The 22,630-nt window shown below is 33.5% G+C and overlaps 2 protein-coding genes across 2 annotated transcripts in view; both read right to left on the minus strand.

The window, feature by feature from the left end:
• Positions 1–10,733: 10,733 nt before the first annotated feature.
• On the minus strand, positions 10,734–13,056 carry LOC126753114 (uncharacterized). Its single transcript, XM_050464296.1, has one exon. The coding sequence runs from the start codon at positions 13,054–13,056 to the stop codon at positions 11,257–11,259; it is 1,800 nt and encodes a 599-aa protein (XP_050320253.1). The 3' UTR covers positions 10,734–11,256.
• LOC126753118 (UPF0047 protein YjbQ-like) overlaps positions 10,734–22,630 on the minus strand; it is a 36,539-nt gene continuing 24,642 nt past the window's right edge. Inside the window, exons 3-5 of the mRNA XM_050464301.1 lie at positions 13,805–13,859; positions 13,630–13,711; positions 10,734–13,542 (exon numbers count right to left, since the gene is read on the minus strand). Coding sequence (XP_050320258.1) covers positions 13,327–13,542; positions 13,630–13,711; positions 13,805–13,859 — 353 coding nt within the window. The 3' untranslated portion in view covers positions 10,734–13,326. The remainder of the gene's footprint in view (positions 13,543–13,629; positions 13,712–13,804; positions 13,860–22,630) is intronic.

Below are 22,630 nucleotides of genomic sequence, written 5' to 3' on the forward strand. Positions count from 1 at the left end.
GATGTAATGTTAAATGATTGACGACTTTGTAAAATTTGTATTGATTTATATATTGTATTTAATAAATTTGTGCTTCCCTTTTACAAGTAGGATTATTAATCACCCACACAGGCTCAAGCAAATACTTTTTAATTAAATAATTATAAGGATTTAAACATATAACAAGGAGGAATAGAAGAATATTACTTTAAGTATATAAAAGTATTTATGCGAATTTGAATAATAACAAGAAAAAGCGGTAACTTCGATTACTCCGAAGCTGAATATCCTGCACAATTAAAGACGTTTCCATACAAGAGCTTGCTTTCATCAAAAAAAAAACGGTTTCCATACAAGAATTTAATTTTGAGCGTTCAGTTTGTATGACAGCTATGTATATGCTAAGTGGTACAATCTGAAATATTTTTTTCAAATATTATAGCGTTGCTTTGGACAATAAACCAAGCCAAATTTCTTTAAGATATTTCATCAAATAAAAAAGTTGTCTATACAAGAACTTGATTTTGAGCGTTCAGTTTGTATGACAGCTATATGCTATAGTGGTACGATCTAAAAAATTTCTTGATATATTATAGCGTTACTTTGGACAATAAGCCATGCCAAATTTCTTTAAAATATTTAATCAAATAAAAAAGTTTTCCATACAAGAACTAGATTTCACCGTTCAGTTTGTATGACAGCTATATGCTAAAGTTGTCCAATCTGAAAAAAATCTTCAAATATTATAGCGTAGCCTAGAGCAATAATACATGCCAAATTTCATGACAATACCTCATCAAATAAAAAAGTTTTCCATACAGCAACTTGATTTCACCGCTCTGCTAAATTTCCTACTGGGTTTTACAATTCTCATAGCAAATAATAATGATGGTTAAAATATTAATAAATTAAATTCAAACTCAATAAATAATTTTAAATAATAATTTCTCAGCCGTTTCGCAAAGCGCCCTTCGACATTATTACATTTTTATTTTACTTATTTTGTATTTTAATTATTATTTATTTTTTTTTTTGTTTTCTTTGCAACCACAAAGAATTTTCCTTGTTGCATAAATTCTGTTCATTGGCTTTGAAACCAGTGCTTGCTTATTTTGACCGAATGTAAGTGGGCTTGTGATCTGGATAGGAAATGTAATAATCATTGTAATATAGCAGATTCTTCAATAATCGGCTTGAAGCAAGTGTGGGTGTATATTTTACATATAAATCTTTTTTTTCTTTGTTTTAGTTTATTTTATAGATTTTTTTGTTTCTGCGCTTTAAAACAAATTTTTTCGAATTTTCGGAATAACTCAATTATACATACATTGCAACAAATATAGATTTAATTTTCGAGAAACAGCTACTGTATTGCCATTGTATTTTAATTTAAAAATAATTTAATTTTATATTGTTTTTTAACTAAGAAAAATTACTTTAAACAAATATTTTTAATTGCTTGAGAGTCGATTTGTATACTTCAAATAATAATAAGTAATAATAATAATAAAATAAATTTTAGTCTCTTTTTTATGTTTTTTACGCTTTTTGCGAAATAATGAAAGGCTCGTTTTAGAAAATAAATTTTGATCCCTTTTTATGGCTTGGTATGATTTATAAGTCTTGCTGCCTTTTGTTGGTTTTCGTTTTTGGTCTAAATTTTTTCATTTAATTTTAGTAAGTATTCTTAAATATATGTATGCAAGTGATATTGTATATATGTATGTATGTATATGTATGTATGTATACTGGTATAAGGTTTATCAAACATGCAAAAAGTCTTTACTGGTATGGTGATTAGCTTTGCTCTGCAATTAGTTGTATGTGTGTATGTATGTATGTAATAATTGCGTCTAACTTTTGCTGATTTCGATTTCATATATCCTTTTATAATTGTATATTTAGTACAGCGTAATCGCATTGCTACGGAATTTCGGTTTTTCCTCTCAAAATCGTGTCGAAGTAATGCTTTTTTTCATATATTTATATATAATTATAATTTGTCTTTTATATTAATTTATCATTTAGCAAAAAGCGGGTTTTTTTCTTCAAGCAGGTCAATTGTTTCTTGGCAGGATTACATTTTTAATTTAAGTTTTATTTCTTTAGTATTATTATTTGTTTAATTAATTGTTACATATTAAATATAGTACTTTGTTTGTTATTAGCGTTAAAAACTTAGTTTATTTTAAAAAGATTGAAAATGCAAAAGAGTTTGGTAAGAAAATGCGCTTTTATTTAGCAGCGGCGGTCGCTCACTGTGCGTAAGTTGAAGTAGTTGCATTCGGCTATGAGTGTGTATGTGTGGCTGGCGCATGTGTGTGAGCTGTATACATATATGAACATTATTTGTATGTGTTTGTGTGTGTGTGTGTGCATGTGTTAAGGCGTTGTACACAGTGGTATAAGTGTGTGCTGCAGTTGTGAGAGCCCTATTGTTGTCGATGCAAACGTTGCCAACAACAACATTTGCATCATGTTTGGTCATAAAACTTGCTTTAATGGCTTTGCTCGTACTCAATCAAGACGATTAGTTCAACAGCTAGTTTGGTTTGTTCATTATTCATTTTATGTTTATTATGATTTAATATAGCAAAATACACAGTTAGGCGACATTTACTTAAGTGCTAAAATTGTTTATGCTGTTCATTATTAGATATTACATTGATTTATTATAGGCATGTATGTATGTATGTATATATTTAAGTATAATGCGTATTTTAGTTTGTTTATCTACAAAATTTCAATCATTGAAATTCTTTTAATTTACAAATTAACTATTTAACACTAGACTACTGACAATGACATCGAATTAACGGTTAATTAAATTAATTAAAGCTTGTTTTTACTTTTTACACTTAGTTTTATAGTTGGTAATGAATGTACAATTTTCTATTATGAAAACAAAAAACAAGTAGAAGAGTAATATTCTAATATTCATAAAAACCGAAAGATAATTAAAGTCATTAACAAACCGAAAGAAAACAGTATGCATGTATGTATACATTAGTGTGTCCGTTATTCCCTAAGTTGAGTTTTATTTTTTTTTTTTTGCAAACACCCCTAAAGTTTCAGTTTTGGGAACCAACGGAAAATTTGAAATTTGAATTTACTAAAATTTCTATAACTAAAATAAAAATTAAAATTTTAAAACTACTCAAATTTCTTTAACTAAAATTGTAAATTTTATATTTACTAAAATTTGTATAACTAAAATAAATATTAAAATTTTAAAACTACTCAAATTTCTTTAACTAAAATTGTAAATTTTATATTTACTAAAATTTTTAAAACTGAAATAGAAATCTTAATTTAAATTTTTCTATACCTAAATCATTTTGCTATTTCCTGTAGGATTTCTTGATATTTTGCAATAAATATTTTATCTCCAAGGTACATATACCTACAACTTTGAAAAAATAATATTCGAACTCAAAATTTTCCTCGCTACAAACAAGTTTTGTTGATTTTTTTTTATAAACAAATTCCTTTAAAAGTTTTACGCAGCTTTAGTCATGCAATAAATGCATTGTAGTCAAATGGTACACCATGTCGTATGATCAACACGGAATGCATTGTACAAATCACTTGCATGAATGCGCAAGCAAAATCATGTTGCGTACACATACATACATAGGTTTTGATCAAAAACCGAAACTTCCAGGGGTGTTGGCAAAAAAACAATCAACTCGGAAAATAATGGAAACATTAATAAGAACATAAGTATGTATAAACATCAAATAATTAATAAGAAAATATAATACAAACGAGAGTTAAATTATTATTTAAGTGCTTACGAGCAGCGTATAAGTAAGCGATAATTCAATTATTTAACGTAATCATTAACTAATAACATACGAGAAGAAATGCATACATATGTATATATTGTGTAATTATATACATACATACGTATTATAATAATAGTTAACCAAGAACCACACCCTCTCAGCTTTAGACCGATTGTTAAGGTCTTAACAAAAAGTAGACACCGCTTATTATTAATATAAATACATATGTAAAATATTTACTAACTGCATAAAAATAAAAATATTTAAAATATATAAAAAAAATTAAAAATATAAACTGGAACATAATTTTTCTTGCTTAAGTAGAAGTAATTTGAATTTTTCACCAACAAAAAGCAATTGTATAAAACTTAAAATTTTTTTTTCGTATTAAAATATAAAACTGTTCACTTAAATAAAAAAAAGAACTGCAACTCCATACCAGATTCTTCAGATATTTTGACTTTCTGCGCTTGAAGAAACTGCTTAATACAGTAATTTTCAGGAATTTAGCTTTAAACACTTATTCAGCTAAAGATAACGATTGCTGAATTAAGTGCTAAAAAATTAAAGCGTCAAGAAAGCCTGTTGAGAAGTAGCACTCTGCTGCTAAAAACTTCAGCTTCGTACATATTGCATTTTTACATTCAGCGCTTATTCAGCAGAAGAATAAACCAGCCAAAAAGCTTCAAAGACTTGGCTTTTCAAGTCGTTCGCCAGTCAGCGCTTTCTTAGCTCAAACATAAGGCAGCTAAATAAAATGATGAAAACAAAGCACCGTAAGCCATATGGATTTTTCATGTTTTTGGCTCTCAGAAGTTATTCAGCGCAAGTCAAAGTCAGCTGTATTCACCGCAGAGAGCTAAAGCGTCAGGACAAGACGGGTTTCTATTGTTCAGCGCAAGTCAAAGTCAGCTGAATACAGTGCAGAAAGCTAAAGCGTCAGAAAAAGTTGGATTGGAGTTGCACTTTTAGTGATCACACAATTAAAATCAATCTGTGAAGGAACAAAAAAAAAACGTTCGATATTTATAAGCTACTTATTTACTGTTATGGTGGTAGTGTTTGTGTATATTTGCATGTAAGTATGTAGGTTTCAAACTGTGGATAATGTACGCAAATATGTATGTATGTGTGTAAAAGGCATTTGTTTGGTTTTAATTTAAATATTTTTATTACTAATTAATTCACTATGTATGTAGCTTATAATGGCATTCAGCAACTTTCTTGCAACGTCATTTCACTGCTCTTAATTATACAATAAAATTTAGCTACTCGCGTTCATACAAGCATAATTTAAATTTCATATTCTTATATTCTTATATTCTTTTACCTTTTTTAATTTATTACAAATATAATATTAATATTCAACAAAGTGTAATTTTTATTATGACGTGGAAGAACTGCGTTGATGAATTGCTTAAAGAGATACGCATTGAAATTAAATTCGGTAGTCTACTCAATAAATTATAAAGTGTATGTTTATATATGTACATATGTACATGTACCGGCTAGACGCATGCTGTAAGAAGCTGCAACAGACGGGTTAAATCGAAACCGTAGTTACACTTGGAATTGGGAAATTTTAAGCTGAACTCCGCGCAAGTTTTTCCAATTTGCAAGTATTCGTGAATTCTCCACATCTGCTGAATTGCACTTACCTCTAAGATTTATCAAATTTAGCTGATAATCTGAAAATGTTGCAATATATTAGTTGTAATATATTAGTTCTGCAGAAATAGAACAAAGTTGACGGCTAATTTTTAAAGTTTGCGTCGCAAAGCAGACAAAGCGCCGACGAATTTGCTAATGATTTGGCTTTCAGGGCCTTATTCAGCGACTGTTCGCTCGTGCTGAATAAGCTTTAAAATCTCCACGTAAGAAATTGAGCTTTACAAAAATAAAAAAAAAAAAAAAAAAAAAAAAAAAAAAAAAAAAAAAAAAAAAAAAAAAAAAATAAAAAATAAAAAAAAAAAAAAAAAAAAAAAAATAAAAAAAAAATAAAAATATAAATACAAAAAATAAAAATATAAATAAAAAAATAAAAAAAAATTAAAAAAAAAAATTAAATAAAAAATTAAACAAAAAAATTAAAAAAAAATTATAATAAAAATAAGAAAAAACAAAGAACTTTAGCGAAGCTAAATACAAAATAAATTACTTTTCGCGGAGTGTCGGACAAAAGATATTAGACCCATACCTACGAGTTACATTATCATCTCCTATTCTCGTAATTATCATTTTAAATATAATCAAGTCACTCAGATTTGAAGAATAATTCATAGCTTAACAATTATTTTTCACCTTCACTGCACCTATTTGGCATAGAAGCTATAAGATTGTTAATAATTCATGTGGAATGTTTATCCAGGCTTGTTTTGCAGCTTTGAACAATTTGTTTTTATCTTCATTCATCTCTTTCTCTGTCTATCCTTATATTTATTATATCCCAAAGATTCTCAATAGGATTAAGATCCAGCGATTGAGCTGGCCACTTTAGTACCTTAATATTTTAAGCTCCGATATAGTTTGTCACAATTTTCGACTAGTGCTTTAGGTCGTTGACGTGTTGAAATGACCAAGAAAGTGGCATATTCCACTCGGCATGGATAAGCATCACGTTCTCTCCTTGTATATGAATCGATCCATAATGCCATTGATTCAATGAAGAGGTCCAACACCAAGCCCGGAAAAACATCTTCATACCATAACGCCACCTCCACCATGCTTAACCGTACCTTAACAGTATCAGGGATCTAACCTCCTATTTTATATTTCAAATTAAATTTTAATTCATCAGAAAAAAGTATTGTTTTTCATCGTTTCACTGACCCATAGATGTGTTCCGGAGCAAATTGTAATCGTGTTAAAAGATTTTTTCTTGATGTTGAAGTATATCTGCGCTATAACTTGTTAGTCCACCTGCACACGCTCTTCTTTGTATAGGACGGCTATTAACTCTCCAATTTACTTCTTTAACCGTGCTCACTGCCGACTTATCTGGAATCTTTTTTAGTTCTCTAAGTATTTTTAAATCGTCATGCCGTGTTGCAGCTTTGGGTAGTCCTTCACGATGGTGAGTTTCACAGATCCACTCTCCCTAAATTTCTTTATAATAAAGCTCAGTGTTGATTTATTGACATAAAATTTGTTACAAATGTCTTTTTCCATTCTTGTAGTCGTTAGTAATTAATCGTTTTAATTGAATTGAATGTTTGTTTCCAGCCATGGTCACTTTTTGTTATTCATTTCTTCGAAATAAATAGAATTTTAATCGCGTCACAACTCTTTATGTAACGAAACTTGGTTAAACTAAAATTATGCTGATTTTTTATGCCGTTGTTCAAATTGTGTAGAGAATGCAAAATCGTCATAAAATAACGCGAAAAACTGCGACTAGTCCAATATGTTTTATCGTAGTGAATACTAGGTACTTGCAATTTTTTTCGTATAAAATGTAAACTCTTAAACAAAATTTTTCATTGTTTCACTAAATAAACACTATGCCTTTATACTATTTAAGTACTTTTTTATATCCAAAATTGTAATTTGGAGTATACGACATGTTTTTAGCATTCATAGCCATCAGTCCCATATGTTTTGTCCGACACTCTATGCAGTCAAGCACTGTGAGCACTTGGGCAATAATTCTTGCTACTAAATAGCTAGTATGAGAAATTCAAAAATCAAGAACATATGAGTTCAAAAAATCAGAAAAAAAAACGAAATTAATTGAAGTGACTTTACTGGCGATATAAGTGCAATAACTGATTAAAACTCAACGGTAAAAATAAAGGCAATATTTAAATTATTTGCTAAAAAGCGTTATCCATCGATTGACGTTAACGCGATGCATTTTCCAATTAGAGATCCGTCGCAATAACTGTAGATGTGCTCAACTGCCTGTGACCACCCGTCCGTTTAATTAAAATTAAATTACGAGGTTGAAAAACGTAAGGCGACGAAGAGCAAGTAAATGCTTAGTTGCACTTAACCTTAAAAAATACAGTTTAGTCCTTAAATACATGGAATTAGAAAAAAGCGCTGTTGTTGGTTACGTTTTTTGTAATATTTTTTTATGTTTTATTGTGTATAATTTCTTCGCATTTTTCAATTGCCCATTTTGTGAGTATATATATGTGTATGCGTGTTTTATTTGGTACTAGTGATAATATAAGAATAATTAATCCATAGAAGAGAATGCGTTATAATAATAAGAAAAAATTGTAAAAGTTCCCCAAATATCTCATCTCCACTTAAACGCCATAAGAAAAATGTTATTGTAGTACAATATAAGTATTTCATATATAATAATAATGTTCATAACAAAATTGACAAGTTTGCTTTTGATATATATTTATGTATATATATATATTTGTATATATATGTTTTGCTTTGTGTTTGTTTGTATTAATGCTTGCATGTGTGTGTATGTATGCGTCTATACGTATACAAATTGAATGTATGTATGTATGTAAGTGTTTACAGCGCCGATAAGGATTGAAGTATAAGTTTAAGCAAAAAAACAATGAAAACAAAATAGTAAATTAAATGTAATTACTATGCTACTGCGCCAAGCTTAACAGTAATTTTTAATAGCACTTCGCTTTACTGCGAAATTTAGTTTTTTTTCTTTTTAATGATGCTTGGCGAAATTAAAATAAGCAGAAGACGGCTTAACAATTCCTCGGAGTTAAAGTTTTAAAATATGTTCTTTGTATGTACGTATGTATGTATGTATGTGCATAACCTCAATGTTGCAGGGTGCGTGCGCACTTACATTCATTGCTTCTTTGCTTTTTAAATGTACTATATGTAGGTATGTATGTATGTATATAAAAATCAACGAACAAAATTAACAGCATCGTACGTAACATTTCGAAACTCGAATAATCAAAACCCAAACTTAACAACTGGTACTTGGATTAATTTATTATGCTATATGTAGAATTTAGACAAATTTTTTTATTATATCCATTTTTTTAGTTTTTCCTTTTCAATTTTATTTCAATGACTCCGTTAATGATAACAGTTCCTGCACGCTTATTGCGCTGTCACATGACATGGTGTATTTTGTGTTTTCTTTTTTTGGTTTTTTTTCTTGCTTCGTTTTACTTCTTATTTGCTTGTATGTATATTTATATGAATTACCTATTAAGTTATTGCTAGAATGTTTTGAAAATTAAAAATTAGCGCTTAAAAATTTCACTTCTACGCTTTTTGCTTTTCTTTTTTGAATTTAAATTCATTTATTATGTTTCAATATTTTTTTTTTATTTTTGCTTGCTGTCTTTTATTTTTCTTCTTCGATTTCACTCGTTTACTATACAAGCTCTCTAATTAAATTAATTACTGGTATTTGATGCGCTTTTTATAGTTCATAGCATATATAGTTAATATGCATTGCATGTGGTATTGTGTTTTATTCTTTTTGTTTTTTTTTTTGGTTTATGTTCATATAGCTTCTATATTTTTAGCGTTTCAATGCATTAACAATATATTTTCTGCATTTTATTCACTTATTTTGCAAATGTTTATTTATTTTTTTTTTGTTTTGTTTTTGTATGCGTTTCTACTGTTATGTTTTACTTCTTTTGTGTTTTAGAAAAAGTTACTTATCCTTAGTATTTGCATTAATTATAATTAATTATGTTAAGACTAAACGCTCGCGTTACAATTATTTTAATTTTGTAAAGTATTTTTCGTAAACATTCGTGAAATATGCTATGTGCTGCTGCTGCTATATTTACTTCCTTTTGCAATTTTACCTACCGACGGCATTTGTTCTTTAATTTTTTTTTGTTCATATATATTATATATTAAGCTATTATTATTTACGTTTCCATGCTTGCACTGCCTTATTTTATTAGGTTTAGGTTTACGCTTCTTCTATGCAGTTTGGTGAAGCTCGCAAACAAAGTTTTATGTGTATGCATGTATGTATGTATGTTTCATGTGCGGTTTTCGATCGGTGTGCTGCAGTCACTTAAGTCGCTGTGTGAGTGTGTGTGTAGGCAATAAGATGACATTCGGTGTTCTTACAATAGGTGATTATTTAGATGCTTCTATCAAATTTGAAAACAAAAGCATTCGGAATTCACTACACTGCAATCGGTACACACTAATATCAAAAATAAGACAAAGCCAAGGACGTAAAATTTGGTAATTGTAATACTTGGTTAAATTGAAGTCAATTCAGTGAAATCCAATAGTTTTTAGGTGGAGAATATAAAAAAACGACAACATTAAACAAACATTAAAAACTTTTAAAATTAGAATAAAAAAAAATAATGAAATTAAAAATAAATAAAATAAATAAAAATAAAAAATAATAATTAAAAATATTTAAAAGATTAAAAAAGTAAAACAAATTAAAAAAATAAAAAAACAGATCAAAAAATAAAAAACAGATCAAAAAATAAAAATAAAAAAAGGTCAAAAAATAAAAAAAGGTCAAAAAATAAAAAAGGTCAAAAAATAAAAAAAGGCCAACAAATAAAAAACAGATAAAAAATTTAAAAAAAATTAAAAAAAAAAAAAAAAAAAAAAAAAAAAAAAAAAAAAAAAAAAAAAAAAAAAAAAAAAAAAAAAAAATAAAAAAAAAAAAAAACAAAAGAAAAAACTAAAATTTAAATAAAAAAATTAGATTTAAAAATAAAAATTAAAAGAAAAATATTTAAAAAAATTGAAAATATTTAAAAAATTAAAAAACAAAAAATAATTTAATTAAAAAATGCTGAAAATTAAAAAGTGATAAAAATAATAAAAATCAATAGCTTAGAATCAATATCGTCATTTTGGAACTTGAACTTGTTTTTAAAAACTATAGCTACCAACTTTGGAATGCTTAGAAGCAAATTTTTCGATCGTGTTTATTATGTTATGCGGCGCGTTAAAGAACTTATGAGTCTAACATTAACTCATAACAAACAAGTTAATTTAAAAGCGCTTATTTCCAATGCAAATCTCTTGTTTAGTGCGGCGTATTTGTGGCTCTTTATTATCTTTGAGGTTAGCGTGTGTGGCTTACTAGTTTAACTGGTACCAACTGACATTAGTACACGACTGGTTCACTTCCTGCATGCATGCATACAACTAAAAGGCTTTTTAAAAAAGCTTTAACATTTAGAACACTTTTTAAGACTTCTATTTTATGCTTTACTACAACTGTCAATATTCAAAATCTCTTTCACTTTTTGCCACGCATTGACGCGCCTTCAATGCGCTGCAGAAAATAACTGTTCCTGCTGCTTCTCCTAGTTTATCATCTAAGTTTGCGCTTTCAAACAAATAATCTACTTGGAATATCTTCATGTATACAAAAGTATTAGCGTAAATATTCCAAGTATAATTTTGAAATAGAAATAATTGTTGATATCGCAAATAGACAGCGACGCTGATGGATTCTCAATTTGCATCGTTTTGTTAGTAAGTTCATGCTCACGCTCACGCTCATGCCCACGCCTACACACTCCAATGCGTACGCGAAATGTCAGACTGCATGCCCATTTTTGCGCGTATGTTGCTGTGCGACACTGGCTTTGCTCGCTCTGGCACTGGTGGAGGCGCCACCGCGTTTGCTAACCGACGCTGTAGCTGCAGTGACACTTGGTCGCTCACTTTGTCGACTGCCGCGCTTTTGCGCTGCCGCCGCTGTGTGTGCTGCACTACGCTTTTCACGCCAGCGATCTATAGGCGTGTAGCAGCACTTGAAGAATGGCGCACGCCGGCGCTGCTCTTCAGAGCTAGCGGAACTACTGCTGCTCTTTGCCAGCGACGCCTCCATTAGTGAAGTGGCGGTGAGCTCGGTTTGTACGCCGCTGCTGGTCAGACGCGCTTGCATGCCGTAGCGTCTGGGTGTTGTCGGCACGTCGACGCCGCTTGAAGATGGTGTTGGTGTGGCAGGCGCTGGTGGCGGTGGTGCCTTGCAGATGACGCTCGGCGGCTCGGTCTCGTGCAGCTCGAGGGATTGCTCCGATGAGACAGATGCGGCCGATGTGCCCGTTGTCGTCGTCGTCGATGGTCGGAACTCGTGTGAGCTGCTCTCAACCATGGCAGTGCGATAGTTGGCGGCAAAATAATTTGTCTCCAAATAGTGGCAGGACTGAAAAAGGTAGTCGTCGAATTGTTGCAGCAAATATTGCTGTTGATCGACGCTGTCGATCGCCTCGTCGCTGTCGAGCGGATATTGCGTGCACTGCTGTTGGTGCAGTGAGGCGTAACGTCGTATGCCTTTGTGTGACAGCGACGATGGCGAGGTTATCACAAGCGATTGCGCTGTCGGTGAGTGTGCCTTGTCCACGCCGTGGCCCATATGCTGTTGCTGTTGCTGCTGTGTCAGCTGCTGTTGTTCATCCAGCTGTCGCTGTCTTTGCTCCATATCAACAATTTCTATTTCTTCTATATCACTAAAACTATTTAATTGTTTCAACAAATAATGCACATCATTTCGTTTCATTTGATTATCGTCGTTTGATGGCGCTGTTGCAGCAGCTGCGGCCGTCAAGGCTGCCGCTTCCACTTCCGTCGCTATTTCCGCTCGCGTTGTACGCGAACGATCATGCGTTGCACCGGATTTTCCTTTCACTTTCGCTTTCGGTTTTGCTGTTTGTGCGGTTGTTGCTGTTGTCTTCGCTGTTGCCGCCGCTGCTGCTGCTGTTGTGAAATTAATTTTTTTCGTTTGCGAATCGGTCGAGACAATGTCGGGATAGACGAGCGCTAGGCGCTGCTGTAGTGCATCACTCAGCGTTGCTGGTGGTGCTGCACCGGCGCATATGGCATGTTGCATGCTCTCTTGCGCTTGCTGCTGCTGTTGCAAATGGTGCTGATAATAGTTAGTTGCCGGCATTGTACTGTCGATGATTCGGTTAAATTTAGCTAATGCCGTTGATGATGAATTCAACAATGACGGTGATGATGATAACGATGTCGCTACTCGTTTTGTTGCTGCTGCTACTGTTCCCACGTCTCCTCTAATTGTGGTTTTTGTTGTTGTAGTTGTAGACGACTGTCCCACTGCAATTGCTTCGATTTTGCTATATGCTTTCCTAAGTTGTTGTTGTTCTGCTTCTAGTATTTGTTGTTGATGTTGTTTTTGTTCGTGTGGTTGTAGTTGTTGTTGTTGTTGAGGCACTGTTGTGACGGTTTCTACATTAACACCATCCCATTTTAACTTAGATACTGCTACTGCTGCTGCTGCTGCTGCTGCTTCCATCGAATCACTCGCATTACCATCATTATCAACATTCAATGTTCCCGTTACATTTAAATTTAAATGTAATTGGTTTTTCATGAACAATCTTCTACTATTACTTAATAACGCGTTCGTAGTTATATTAGTTAAATTAGTCGTATTATTCGCACAAGTAGTAGTTGTAGTGCTCGCAGCTGCTGCGGCTGCCACAGCTGATGCGGCGGCCGCTGTTGTTGTTGTTGCTGTTGCTGTCGCACTGATTTTGGTATTAGCTAAATTTCTATTAAAAATTAATTTCCTCGACGAAATGATGTCATTATTGTCGCTCCCCCGCGATTACCGACTATCGCGGGTGGAGCGAGGCCTTCCCTAACTGGATGTCGAAGCGATTGGCGATACTGGCGACAGCGGACTGCGCGCTGTCTCACGCGGACACCCAGACAGTGTTATAACTAGCTTGCGTGAACCCGCTTGATCGCGATGCTCGCATAGCCAAACGCCCTGCCATGTACCAAGCGATAATTTACCATCAGTTATGGGGATTGTCAATGAGCTGCCGAGGAAGCAGGCTTTCACGTGCGCCGGCTGCAAGCATGAAATCAAGATAAACACAATTATTACAACAATTAACAGTATTGCAATTCAATATTTCAGAAATTTGTTTGTACCCACCATATCATCGGGTCCTTCGCACGAGTGCCTGTACGGTAGACCTTCGGGAACTATTTTATTTAACATCATTTCCATGTCGTCTCTATACATCACACATATTAAGTTTAAATTAGCCAATTATAAGGAAATCAATTTGGTTTAAACATAAGGAATAGAATAATTGTTTTTATATTACCTGACGTCTGGATCCCAACTCTCATTTAACGCCAAACTCGCGGATGTGTGAAGGACTGTATACAAAAAAGAAAAAAAAACTGTTATTTTACGACGCAGTCCAAAATTTCAAATTGTTTTAGAAAATATTGAAATTAATTAAAAGATTTGTATATTCTAACAACACGCTACAAAGAGAATAATTGTTTTGTTCAACTAACGGTTCTTTTCAATATTTAAAACGAATTTATATATAGTATATTTAGAGTTTAGAGTATCGAACCATTGACACGCCCACAAACACAAATGCAGGTAGGAAACTCAAATTCCCTACCAGGGACGATAGTAGGGCTGGGCATTATCTTGATATCCTTATATCTATAGTTTGAAAATGGCTTCCACGATTCCTTCAGTTCACAATATTTTTAATATGAACACCAAAGACAATAAAAATGAATATATCGAGATAGCTGAAAAACTAAAAATGTCCAAAGAACATGTTGGATGTAATATTATTGAACATTCAGGTATTAGAAATCTCAGTGCAATGTGGATGTTGACCATTCTGGACAATGTTTGGAACTATGCAATCATCATCATCCAAGTAGACTGTAGAAAATCCGAAAGTCCAGCTGGCAAAGTCTTTTATATTTCATCATATGCATATTTCAAGATGTCCATTGATTAATTATCAGCGATTATCTTGATAATGGGAAACACATCAACATTGTCAATTATCAAGCGTTAGGTGAATATTTGCATCAGTCTTGGTCATTTTCTTTGGTTTAAAGTATAATCAGCCTAATAGTAAACCTCGCGTGAATAAATCATTCCCATGTATTTTTATGTTCACGGGATTATTTTCGTTTATGCTATTGTGAACTTCGGCAAGCTGTCACATATGGTTTTGTTTTGATTTAATGACATTGTTTTCATTTTTAATTATAAGTATATCGTAAAAATTTTTTTGACGAGTCTTTATAACCTGCATAAATTATGCAGATAATAATTTTCGAATGTATAAGTATATTTTAAGGAATAATGGATTAAACAAATTTAGTGCACTCACATTGAGTAGCAACTCGAAAATCGATGGATACCTATTTCATTCTGGAATCGATTTAGACGTTGGCCCCTCGTTGTTTTCTTTTTCTTAACCTAACATTGTATTGAATGTTGTCCAAACTAACAATTTTGTGAACAAATTTCATGGATTCGCGTGAAAAAAAATTAAATTAAGATTAGGGAAAATTTTCGAATATGGGAAATTTTTCCCATGTGAAGTGCACGATAAGAAAAATACAAATTTGTGAATTTTTCCCTGTGCAATGGCATTCCGGCGCAGTTTACGATAAGGCTGAATATTTTTTACAAGCCCGCCATTTTGCGAGCAAATTACATAAAGCAAAAAACAAACGCACTCTACAAGGTTAAGAACCCGTTTTTTTCCTCTCAGACAGCACTAATTTCTAGAATTGGCTGAAAAGCAGCTATTTTATATCAACATGTCAATATACATATGTAAATTAGGTTTAATTGCTTAGGTATCCAATATATTCGGCGGATCTGAAACCGAGACTTTTTTTCGTTCGCAGACCTAAAAATAATGATTGTTTGAAAAAGAAATTGAGAAAATCTCGATGTAATCGCCGTGACTGCGATCTATTTTACAGCAAAAGACAAATCGTACTAAGAAATTAGTATCTAAATGTTAAACAAAAATCTTTATAATAGGTGCATAGCACCTTTTGGCAACTATATTAGAGGTGGAGAGCGTTTTTTTAAATTCTTAAATGAGTAATATCTCAAAGAATGTTGTGTCAAAATTTCAATTCGATTAGAGCAAACCCGAATTGAAGTTGCAATTCGGTCCTCCTCATTACTCCAAAACTACTCCACCGATCCTTTTTAAATTTTGAACGCTGTTTTTTGTACAGAATTTACGAGATAATAACGAAAAGTTATTTTCAAACTTGTTAAAAAAATTTATTTTATAATAAACAATTAGCCGATTTTTCGCAAAAAATTGCGTTTTTCCTTCAAAATATTCCGAAAAAAAAAATAAAAATTTTAATTTCGAAAAATCTTCGTTTGAATAATGTTGCTATGTGACTACTTCTGCACGAATTTACCCTTCCTATAATACCTTAATTTTCATGGACTTATTAGAATATGATAAAACACTAAATACAATATTTCGGTGCGTTATTGGTTCTGTTGGATATCGAGAAAAAAGTTAAGCCAAGGTGTCACAACACTTTTTAACACATAGCACCTTGACTTTGTTAAATATAATAATACTATACAATCGTATGAACAGACCTTCCGGTTAAGTTTCATTTGTTGAACAAAAACTAATAAAATACTTTGAAAATAATTAGTCACTTCAAGCTTCTACTTCAAATTGGTACGCTATTGACTTCGCATTTCTGAACTTAAGTTCATATGTTTTTTCAGCCTCTTCAGTTGCGTATATTAAGCGATTAGGGATTCTTTCAAAATCTCGAAATGCCAATTAATAATTTAATGGCTCGTAACTACGATTTATACCGGCGTGATACTAATGAAAGTGTTTATCATTCCAACCAGAATGAAGTTGCAACAATAATATGTATGTATGAATCTTTGGAGGAGCGCGTTGTACACCACACCTACAAGAAGGCAACACGATACATGCCAAACACATAAATATATACCGACATACATACAAACGGGCAAATACTGAAATGCTTTTTAATTTATACAATTAATTGTTTAAACGGTGGAAACTTTAATTATAACGCACAGTTCATAAAGAATGTCAGACACACCGACGAGTGCGAGTCGCGTGGTTATGCGGCATGCCGCAGTAAGAAGCCACTGCAGTATGAATCTTCTTTAAATAGCCGAATGGGGGTATGCAAATGTTGGTGAAACGAGCATAGCGATTGTGGCGTGTAAACGGGTGAAGTGGTGGGGGGGGAAGGACGAGCCGATGGGGTAGTGTGTAAAACATGAAAGAAAGAAATAAAATGACTTGTGTGAAAATATGCAAAAACTGAGACACAATGATGATGCCGGCGACAACAGCAACAGCAACAGCAAGACCAACAACAACACAAACATTAATAAGAGCTGCTATAATGGGAGAACAACAGCAGTAACGCTGCAAAAAGTGGAGAAAATATACTTGCAAATATGTCGAGCCATATACAGTCATATGGAAAATAACAGGAACATACTATTTTGGCATGGCATAAAAATCCATATATTTTTATTTATTTCAGAGTAATTTTTTTTTTATTCTCTCGCAACAAAGTTGCTAAGGAGAGTATTATAGTTTTGTTCACATAACGGTTGTTTGTACGTCCTAAAACTAAAAGAGTCAGATATATGTAGGTTTATATATACCAAAGTGATCAGGGTGACGAGTAGAGTTGAAATCCTGTCTGTCCGTCCGTGTCTGTCCGTCCGTGCAAGCTGTAACTTGAGTAAAAATTGAGATATTATGATGAAACTTGGCACACGTATTTCTTGGCTAAATAAGAAGGTTAAGTTCGAAGATGGGCAAAATCGACCCACTGCCACGCCCACAAAATTGCGGAAACCGAAAACCTATAAAGTGTCTTAACTAAGCCATAAATAAAGATATCAAAGTCAAATTTGGCACAAAGGATCGCATTAGGGAGGGGCATATTTGGACGTAATTTTTTGGGAAAATTGGGCGTGGCCCCGCCCCCTACTAAGTTTTTTGTACATATCTCGGAAACTACTATAGCTACATATGTCAACCAAATACTATAGGGTCGTTTCCTTCAGGCATTTCCATATACAGTTCAAAAATGGAAGAAATCGGATAATAACCACTCCCACCTCCCATACAAAGGTTATGTTGAAAATCACTAAAAGTGCGTTAACCGACTAACAAAAAACGTCAGAATCACTAAATTCTACGGAAGAAATAGCAGAAGGAAGCTGCACCCAGGCTTTTTTTAAAAATTGAAAATGGGCGTGGCGTCGCCCACTTATGGACCAAAAACCATAACTCGGGAACTACTCCACCGATTTCAATGAAATTCGGTATGTAATATTATCTTAACGCCCTGATGACATGTACGAAATATGGGTGAAATCGGTTCACAACCACGCCTTCTTCCAATATAACGCTATTTTGAATTCCATCTGATGCCTTCTCTGTATAATACGAGTATAAACATTAGGAACCAATGATAATAGCGGAATAAAACTTTACAAAAATACGGTATTTGAAAAATATGTAAATGACGGATAATGAAATCTCGATTATCACTTTATCGTGCGAGAGTATAAAATGTTCGGTGACACCCGAACTTAGCCCTTCCTTACTTGTTATTTTTAGAATAGGTAAAGTAAATACTTACTAATCAATAATCAAAGAATTAGATCGGATTTAATTCACAAAAAAAAACCGTTTCAATCGCTCATCTCGTTTTAGGCTGTGAAAAAATATGAAGATTTGCAAAATTAAAAATCTATTTAAAAAAAAAAAATAATTATATATTTTTTAGCATTATTTCATTGTTGCGATATTTTGATTCTTTAATATTTTATTTATTTATTTTCCGACATTGACGAGACATGCTGCCTTTACCAGTGACCGGAGGAGGGCTGTTTTATTGGTTGATTTCTTACTGCCCAAAGCTACTTTCAACTCTCGCAACAAGTTTTCAATTAGATTGAAATCCGGCAACAGAGCAGGCCAGCTAATTTTGTTTTCTGAGAACCATTTTTTTACCAGCTTCGCTGTGTGCTCTGGTCCATTGTCTTGCTGGAACATAAGCTAACATCACTTCAGCGCCTAGACGCTGCCATTGTCTTCTCAATCCGATATATCGGACCTATTACACCAGAGCTGTTGAGCATCCCAGTCGCTATTAACCATGTTACATGTAGACTCATCTGACCATTGCATATTACGCCATTTCTCCCCTGGCCAGTTGGCATGCTCATGAGCTTTTTAGAAATATTTTGTTTTGTCAGATAAGATAATATCCTCGGCTTTTCGATTTTAAATACTTTGCATTGAGCCTTTTTCAAATGGTGGAAGTCTCAACCTTTAAAGAAAATTCCAGGTTTGGTATTTTTTGAAGATGCAAAGGATTTTTTCACAAACCTCAATACTATAACATTTTCAATTGTATTTTCTACTAATCGTCTTACGAGTATTGCCACGCCTCGCCCATATTTCGTTACGAAAATCTCTTTCTGCGAAGGTATTTTATTTGTTCTTGTTATATATTTAATACCTTTACCGATTATAGATGCTTAAAATCCACAATATTTCAAAGAAATTATTTAGTCAAGTTTCACGTCCCTATTATTTCGCACAGGCTAAATGGTAACATCTAAACAGATGGATCCAAAATGGCCAATGCAGTGGGAGCTGGAGTCTATTGCTCGCAGCTGGACATCAGGCGACCATTCAATCTTCCGGATTACTGCAGTAGCTTCAAGGCGGAAGTATTTGCAGTTGGAAAAGGGGCCGAGATAGCTAACAACACCGGAAATAACATAACATAATAACGCAGTACGACAGAGATTCTCCTTAGAAGCAAGAAAGCAGTAGATGTAGCGGCTGCCGGAAAGCGGCTGCATATGTACCGGGCTCCAAGCCATAAAGGAGTTCCGGGAACCGAAGCAGTTGATTACCAAAAGTGCCATCCGTCTGGCTACCGAACAAGTACAGGAAATACGGAAGTCACTAAGAACGAAATTGTGAAAGGGCTGACACGTGAATCCGGGCGAGATGGAATACCTTAATTACATACCAGATCGCCAAGATCATGTGCAAGAGACCCTTAAGAAAATCGCTTGCTTCTTACTCCCATCACTCATAACCTACTGGCGTCACATGGGATCCGGATGGTCAAAAGTACTAACGATACATGCAGAAAGTGCAGAAAAGTTAACATGACAGAGACGCTGAATTGTCCAACCCTATCAAGAACTCGACTCAAGTATGTAGGAGCTTCGGAGTTCAAAGTACTGAACTCAATATCAAACGTAGACATCAAGACGTTCTTAAAGCTCGCAAAAAACGTTGACGTCCTATACAACGAATTCGTTAGCTCAAATTAAACTGAACCTCCATCTGACATTACTAAGGACCATTAGTAAGGACCAAAGTTCTTGTATGGAAAAAGCAGTGAAGGGTTTTAAACTATTTCAATGTTGGTTTCCCTATTGTTTTGCACATGACTGTATGTACATACAGTAGGGTATGTACTTGCAGCAATGAATATGCATGAAAAACAAAAGCAAAAATAGCATAAGCAATAACAATCTCGCCATAAGCAACTAAACAACCGTTATAGCCACTATTAACAGGTGTACCAACAACGCCAAAGGACATTAGCAAGGTAACTAAACCAAGCCACGCTTACACACACACACACACACACACGACAAACACATACAAACATAACAGCGCAAATGCAAGGGAGATATACCGCAACAAACATGGCAGCTTCCATTTTCTTTTTATTTACTTTATAAATATGAAAGAAAGAACGGAAACAACCAGCTAAATAAAAAGAACAAAAACAAAAAAGAATTCCCACATTTTTTCACTTTTGGTGAAAGAAAGAAGTATAAAAAAGAATATGGTATGTATAGTATGTATGTGTGTATGTAGATAATGTGTGAGCAGAAACAGAAACAAATAACAACTTAACAATGGAATGTGACGACTTTAAAATGTGAAGTACATAATGGCGACTAAATTAAATTATGTGCTTTACAAATTAAAGATGGGGCAAGAGGCGAATTACGCGCCCAAGCACTCATCAAAAGCGGACTCAACACGTGCACACATACAAATACAAATTCATACATATGCTGGTATATGAGTAGCATGCGCCTATGTTTGGCCTCGTGTGCCGCACGGTATTTATGTAGGGGATGTGGGGGTTAATAAATGTCCAATGATGACAACAAAGGCGATGAAGTAACACAGCGATGAAGGACACTGGCAACATGTCGCGGACTTCTTTGTTTCGCGAAATATTTAGTTCGAAATGTAAAGGTGAGCAGAACACCACACAGAGCGAAATAGAAGGAGGGCGAGAGCGGGCCTGTGACTCTAATTGAAGCACTAATATGCACGACAGTGGCAATGCATTAGTTGCTGGCTTCGAATTGCCACTCTTCTACTTAGATGAATACCTCATTAAAGTGGTATAATTTCGATATCTATTTTATTATGATAGTCTGTATTTAGAAGAAGTTTATTCGATTCGCCACTTTCTTTGACGAGTCAAAGAAAGATCCTCTTTATTATGACAGGCTTGCTGCTGAACCCTAGATAACATTCTTATACAACAAAAACTCAATATGGTGAAATACCTACTAAAAAGTGATCCAAGTAGAGGTACTTTTTTATTAGCGTGAGTTGTGTCAAGCTGTCGTGTTATTTTCGTTCAGTATTGTTTGGCTTTTCATCTAGAAAGACTTACCACTGAACAAAATTTACGAATCGTTTTACTTTATTACGAAAATTCAAGTTCTGTAAAGAATGTCTTTCGCCGCTTTGCTCAAATTATGGTCAACATAATCGGTCTACTGAACGTACTATTCGGAACAACATCACCAATATTGGGACCAAGCATTCATTATTGAATAATATTTGACCGAATAGACCACATCCAGCACATAGTGAAGAAAATATAGCAGCCGTAGCTGAGAGTGGAGAATCGATTCGGCGCCGTTCGCAGCAACTCGGACTGACGTATGGAACGACTTGACGCATTTTATGTCGAGATTTTAAATTGAAATAAGACTGATAAAATACAGCTTGTACAAAAACTGAACCCGATCGATCTTCCCAAGCGACATCGCTTCGAACTAAAAGCTCTTGAAAAAATCCAAGAAGATCCGACGTTTTCGACTAAATTTTGTTCAGCGATGAGGCCCATTTCTAGCTCAATGGGTATGTAAATAAGCAAAATTGCCGCAGTTGGGACGAAGAGCAACCTAAAGAGATTCAAGCCATTTCATCCACTGAATAGAACGGTTTGGTGTGGTTTGTGGACCAGTGGAATCATCGATCCGTATTTCTTCAACAATGATACCGATGAGAAAGTAACCGTCAATTTCGAACGTTATCACGACATGATAACCGACTATTTTATGCTTGAAATTGATACTCTTGATCTCGGCCACGTTTGGTTTCAACAAGATGGCGCCATTTCCCACACACCGCATCAATCAATGGATTTATTGAGATAATCGAATGAAAATAAACATTCTCCATTAAATTTGAAGTTTGTGTTTTTTTTTTTAAATAAGTTTCCTCTAAATGGACCACCCTCTATCTGCCCTAAAAGCTGAAATGGATCGATTTCAAAATCTGTTCATACAAAATCACAGTAATTCGATCATACATAATTTTAACCACCATATTAACCGATAAATACTTTTTTTAATTTTTTTTTTCGGATATCTAAATTCTAATTGTTAAGTTCTTATTAAGAACGAATATTAGTAGATAGGGTATTTTGATTGGGCTCTAAATGCACATATAGGTCGACTCTACGTAATACCCTTCTAATCACTAATCTCTGTATGTATTTGTATATGTTTTTCCTCACGTGACACCATTTCCCTGTCGCATAATTGTGGTATTTATAAACATGCATGCATGCATTATTACAGCGTTACTCGTATGTGTGCGATGGAAACGATTATGTAATTGTCAACGTCATACTTGTTACACTGACAGTAAACGCATTACAAATTAAAATAGAATACCCAAATGAAATTACTAATATATTCAAATTCGTACGACATTTGCAAATTGATTCAGTTGCACATAGACACAGCTCCTTCGCCT

This window comes from Bactrocera neohumeralis, chromosome 3 (assembly GCF_024586455.1).
Source record: "Bactrocera neohumeralis isolate Rockhampton chromosome 3, APGP_CSIRO_Bneo_wtdbg2-racon-allhic-juicebox.fasta_v2, whole genome shotgun sequence".
In the NCBI taxonomy this organism is placed as follows: Eukaryota; Metazoa; Arthropoda; class Insecta; order Diptera; family Tephritidae; genus Bactrocera; species Bactrocera neohumeralis.